At 42.8% G+C, this 6,000-nt stretch overlaps 1 protein-coding gene across 1 annotated transcript in view; it reads left to right on the top strand.

Annotated features, from left to right (window-relative positions):
• Nucleotides 1–6,000, top strand: part of LOC311229533 (inositol 1,4,5-trisphosphate-gated calcium channel ITPR1-like) — a 323,615-nt gene that overhangs the window by 78,133 nt on the left and 239,482 nt on the right. The window contains 2 exon segments of the mRNA XM_084315609.1: nucleotides 2,042–2,046; nucleotides 4,077–4,163. Coding sequence (XP_084171735.1) covers nucleotides 2,042–2,046; nucleotides 4,077–4,163 — 92 coding nt within the window.

The following is a 6,000-nucleotide window of genomic DNA, read 5'->3' as shown; positions in this document are numbered from 1 at the left end:
GGAGACATCGAAGACAAAACCGTTTTAGAGACGTTATTAGTGGTCATAGATACATGCAAAGGTATGGATTTTTACTATACCATCATCCACAATATATACATATTGTAAAAAAAAAATAACAAGAAATTCCTTGCAGCAGTTAAAGAAATAGACAATTTTAATTAAACGGCACCGTGACAATAGTATTACAAGATATACAAAGAAAATGTCATATCACATTGTATTTTGTAGTGGAACACTAAATATTGTCAAATACCGTTATACCATAAAACATTTAAAAAATATAGGAATATTCTGATATTTTGAGCATATTGCCAATGCCCAGCCAGCCATACATATTAGTATTTCTAAGTTCTGGCGGTGTATTTGGTTGAAACAGAATACAAAACTTAAACTACTACAGATACTGGTATTGGATATAGCACCAGTGCCCAGCTGAAGCAGGATGTCGGTATCAGAGAATATCCCCAATAACCCATTGAAACTGGGAAACACATTTGTGTGTATAGGCAGGATATAATAATGCATTATTGGCAGGCGTTTTAGGTTTAATGGGATAATAATGTCTCATACCGCAGGCTATGTAACTCGTTAGATCCTTCAATACAGGGGTTCTCCCAGTCTTGACGACTGAGGGCCAATTTAGGGACCCAACATTGGATTGAGGGCCGCCCAAGAAAAAACGGAACACAAAACTAATTTGCAATCTGTCTCATGAATGGACATCTCACAAGATGCCTGGTTGCCATGCAACCTAGCAAGCTTTCAACAAGGTGTCATTCCTAATTTGACAGTTTAACCCAGGGGGCGCTGTTTTACCTTCCTAAAATCAAAGTACTGTGTGATGTTGTTGGTTGGTTTAAAACTGGACCTGAACTGGACCAAATATAACTCATGCGTTTACACTTTAACTCTGAATCAGATTCAGATTCATAGCTTTTTAAAATTCTATATACAATACACAGTATATGTTTTTTTACAAGGTAAAACAAAACGTGGATAAAAAATAAAAATCTACAGTGTAAGTAGCAGCAGTGTGTGTGTGTGTGTGTGTGTGTGTGTGTGTGTGTGTGTGTAATAAGTGTGCTTGTGTGGTGTGTAAGTCACTTAAGGTGCTTTTATGTGTATGTTCATGTGATAATTCCGAGAGTCAGTAGTCTGTCTCAGATTTGCGGGCTGTGCTTGGAGAATGCCTGCTCTAATGGACTATAATCCCGATCAATTCTGCCCGACGACCCCAAGCTAATGGTCTTAGTCTACGCCGCTCAGTGAAAGGAACGGATTGGTTTCGGTCTCCTCTCCTCTGTGTCGTCTGACGCGCGAAATGAAGGAGAGTCGGCGTTGGTAAGCCCGAAATCACAAGGTAATGTCCCCATGGGCTGTACAAGTCTTCTTTAGACAAGTCGAGAAGAAACATCACAATAAATCAAATAGGGCTGTACCGAATAGTTCGAAGCTTCGAAGCTTCATTCATAACGTTGACATTTGAATTCTAAATCAACATTAGAATTATTATTATTATTATTTAAAAAAATATATCATTCTGTTTAAACCAATGGGGTTTTTCTTCACAGTTGCAGATAAAGATTAGGCTACACTAATATTTTAGTATTATACTATTATAGTATATGACTCGTCATACAAATTTTAATAAAACATTTATCATAAATGATGTAGCCTATCTGCATCTGCTTGGCGCTCCATCAAGACGTCACCGTCACTTTCGTACCAACCATGCCCTTATTGGATTATTTATGTTGACGGAACTGATGAGTTATATTCATTAAAGAAAGTGGATTTAATACAAAAATAAGACTAATTTAATCAGATTAATCACTTCATTCAAATGTTTCAAATTTCATATTCATATTTAATTTTATTTATGATTATGTCATAAAGTATGACGACATTCAAAGCTTCATTCGAAAACTTCAATAGAAGCTTCTAATGTAATTTTTTTTTACATTCGGTACAGCCCTAAAATCAAGAACAACAATCCACCATAAAATCCAAATATGTGACACTCCCACACATTCCCCAGCGAAGGTAAGGAAAAACTCACTAAAAACCTAGCAATAGGAAAAAAGCACCACAGGCAATGTGGAGGAGAGAAAGCTTAAATGTGCCGTTCAAAGGGGGATCCCCCAACTTGGATGTCGGTGATAATATAGTGTTGCTATGGATGATCGATGGGTGGAGAATAAAACAGGCGAATAGTTGCTATGTATGTAGTGTACATATACGTGTAATATAAAACGCATATATGTACATGCAATAGCAACTGAGGTACATTTTTGAAAAATGTAAATAGAATAGAGCTAAGAACAACAACAACAAAAGAAAAAGCATAGGGAAACGAGCGCTGGTAGGAAAATAAGATAAAGGCTAAATGTCGAGGCTCGGAGCTCAAAATATCAGTCATACTCCATAAACCGAAACCACAAACTAAACCGATAGGAACGGTGACGTTCAGTCAGCGCACAGTAGCCTGGCGAGTCGCTGTCTCGCCCACATACCAACACCGGATGAGGACTCCGCCCCCCCCCCCCCCCCCCCCCCCCCCTCAGCCTCGCCTCTGCTCTTCTTCTCATAGGGATTATCACTGCTGTCGGGGGGGGGGGGGGGGGATACCTTGTATCTCCCAATTTAGCAGATTTCAATATTATTACCTGAAGTGAAAGAGAGGTTTCTCAATGACCCTAAGGACCGTGAAACCCATTCAAAACACAATGTAGAACTTAAAAAGAAATGGTAAACGAGGTTCCTTTTCTTCCTGAGATTCTCGATTCCTGATGTAGAGATGCAAGGTTTTCACCGGACGGGCAGAGTTCTATATTGACTCAGCTAGAATTTTTCAAGTCCTTTTATAGACATTTCTGAAGCATTTCGCTTCACTCCTGCAGGCTCTACCTTTCTGCCCTCTCTCCTTTCCCTCTTACCCATCTGACACAATACCTTTTAAAGCAATCTGCTATCTGACCACACAGTCATAAAATGATAGATTCCAATCTCTCTCTCTCTCTCTCTCTCTCTCTCTCTCTCTCTCTCTCTCTCATGCGTTTCCATGGTGATGCCAGTTTCAGGTTAAAAGTTCCCGTTTCTGTCAAAGCACGGGACGTCTGGCGCACAAAACACGACACGACTGCAAAAGATAGCACACGCACAAAAAGATGACCTCCACCTCACACGAGTGCGCGGTTAATTGTGCATGTCACACCGTGGTGTGGCAGCGTGTGGTGCCAGTAAACTGTAATTGTGATCATCGTCTCCTCTTCTCTCCTCCTCTTCCTCTCTCCTCTTCTCTCCTCCTCTCTCCTCTTCTCTCCTCCTCTTCCTCTCTCCTCTTCTCTCCTCCTCTTCCTCTCTCCTCTTCTCTCCTCCTCTCTCCTCTTCTCTCCTCCTCTTCCTCTCTCCTCTTCTCTCCTCCTCTTCCTCTCTCCTCTTCTCTCCTCCTCTCTCCTCTTCTCTCCTCCTCTTCCTCTCTCCTCTTCTCTCCTCTTCTTCCTCTCTCCTCTTCTCTCCTATCCTCTCCTCTTCTCTCCTCCTCTCTCCTCTTCTCTCCTCCTCTCTCCTCTTCTCTCCTCCTCTTCCTCTCTCCTCTTCTCTCCTCCTCTCTCCTCCTCTCTCCTCCTCTCTCCTCCTCTTCCTCTCTCCTCTTCTCTCCTCCTCTCTCCTCCTCTCTCCTCTTCCTCTCTCCTCCTCTCTCCTCTTCTCTCCTCTTCTCTCTTCCTCTCTCCTCTTCTCTCCTCCTCTCTCCTCCTCTCTCCTCTTCTCTCCTCTTCTCTCTTCATCTCTCCTCTTCTCTCCTCTTCCTCTCTCCTCTTCTCTCCTCCTCTCTCCTCTTCTCTCCTCCTCTTCCTCTCTCCTCTTCTCTCCTCCTCTTCCTCTCTCCTCTTCTCTCCTCCTCTCTCCTCCTCTCTCCTCTTCTCTCCTCCTCTCTCTTCCTCTCTCCTCCTCTCTCCTCTTCTCTCCTCCTCTCTCCTCTTCTCTCCTCTTCTCTCCTCCTCTCTCCTCCTCTCTCCTCTTCCTCCTCCTCTTCTCTCCTCTTCTCTCCTCCTCTCTCCTCCTGCCTGCAGCACGCGGCCGAGTTGGAGAAGAAGCAGAATGACTCTGAGAACAAAAAGCTGCTCGGAACAGTCATTCAGTACGGGAACGTCATTCAGGTTTGTTCATGTGTGTGTTTCAAGTTCAAGTTTTGTTTTATTTGTCACCTAAAGTACATTACAGTGAAATGCTTGGTTCTGTATGAGCCCCCTGAGATTGTGCTTCATACAGTAAAAAAAAGTCAAAAGAATAAAGGCCAAACACTATACAAAATATACAAACTAAAGTACAACCTAAAGTACAAAGTGACGTACAAAATGCAAACAATAAAGTACAAATGTGAGCCTTTTAAAATGCAAAAAAATGCAAGAATGAGGTAGGGATGTCGTGCAAATCTTTTTGTAATAAATAGATAGAAATATGGTGTAGTGTTGAAAATGTCTAAAGTGGATGTTAAAGGTGAGTGTTTAAAGTGAGTGTGTGCATGTGGATGTGTGTGCAATGAATGTAGATGGATGGGTTAGTGTTACATCCTGATGCGGATCCTCTCTGTACTGGCCATGAGACTCCGGTAGCGTGTGTGTGTGTGTGTGTGTTTGTATCATCTCCTGCCTTGAGTATTCTATTAACCATCCTGTTGACATATTCATTAGCGGAGTTGATCCAACCCGTCAGGTCCCTTCTCTCACCTCACATATGAAGGATTCAAAGCTTCGCGGCTAAGCGGCTGAGGCTCCCAACTAGGTGATGCAAGGTATCTGGATTCTGCTCCAAACTTGGAGAGGAGTGGAACGGAGTACCTTCAACGCGTCGGCCGATGTGTGTGTTTATATATAGAACGGGACGCGTGGGAGGCTTCTAAATGCGGCTCAAAGAGCCAGATCTGTTCCCGGTGATTCATGTATAATAACGCTGACATCGTAGCTTATATGTTCTCTGCACATGAACAAAGGACAAAAGCTTAACTGGCCGCAAATGATTCTGGCACAGATCATAAACTCTCCCAAACTCCCCCCGGAGGCAGCGAGCCGAATCGATCATTGGTCGCTGTTATTGCGGCAGGGAATCCTTGGTATAACCCGGCGTACAGGGAGAAAGCAGCAGATGCAATACCTAATAACAATAACTTGATAACGGAATATATAATGAGACATTATAGGGTCATTTAAAACCAAAGGCATTACAGCATAGGAAGGAAGGTACTGGAGCACAGGGATCATCTTTAGAAACATATTTAATAGGGTGTATTCAAAAGTAAAACGATCACTATTACATTTGAGAGTTTTATTACATTTTACAGTTTTATTATTTATTAAATTCTGCACCCTATTAAATTAGATGATCCATGTCTCCAGTACCTTCCTTTTTGATGACTCTATGGTCCTTATCTGAGCAGCACCGGTCCTCATCTGAACCGGTTTAGCACGTGAACTCTCAAGTTTGAACAAAATGTTGTGTATTTACACTAAATATAGCTCTAAAACGTAGGAGTGGATTTATCAACTCGACTGTGACTCGTGATGTTATTGCCGTTTTCACGGCTTCAGTTGTGAAGCAATTATGTCCAGCTTCTCTGTGACTTTGTGGTTAAATTAACGTTAGGATTAGGTTATGGCTAGAGTTATGTTTTGGTTATGGGTTTTTTTTATTTATTTTTTTTATATTATCTTTTTCCCCCTCCTTTTTTCCGATTTTTCTCCCATCCCACTGTTAGTCGTTATGCCGATTCCCAACCCCCTTCCTGGTTGTTGCGCACCCCCCCCTACTGGTCCGGGAGGCCGGAGACTGTCACATGCTTTCCTCCGACACGTGTGCAGCCAGCCGGCAGCCAGCCTGGCAGCGCAGATTCTCACCGGGAGAGTGTAACGTGTGGAAGGTCACACTACCTTTCTCCAGATCCTACCCTCGCTGTGCAGGCGCCCCGACCGAACTGTAGGGGTCGCTGTCCACAACGCC

Source organism: Notolepis coatsorum (assembly GCF_963971535.1).
Source record: "Notolepis coatsorum genome assembly, chromosome: 6".
NCBI classification, from domain to species: domain Eukaryota; kingdom Metazoa; phylum Chordata; class Actinopteri; order Aulopiformes; family Paralepididae; genus Notolepis; species Notolepis coatsorum.
Note: the sequence above shows the minus strand (reverse complement) of the source record. Positions and strands in the feature narration are given on the sequence as shown.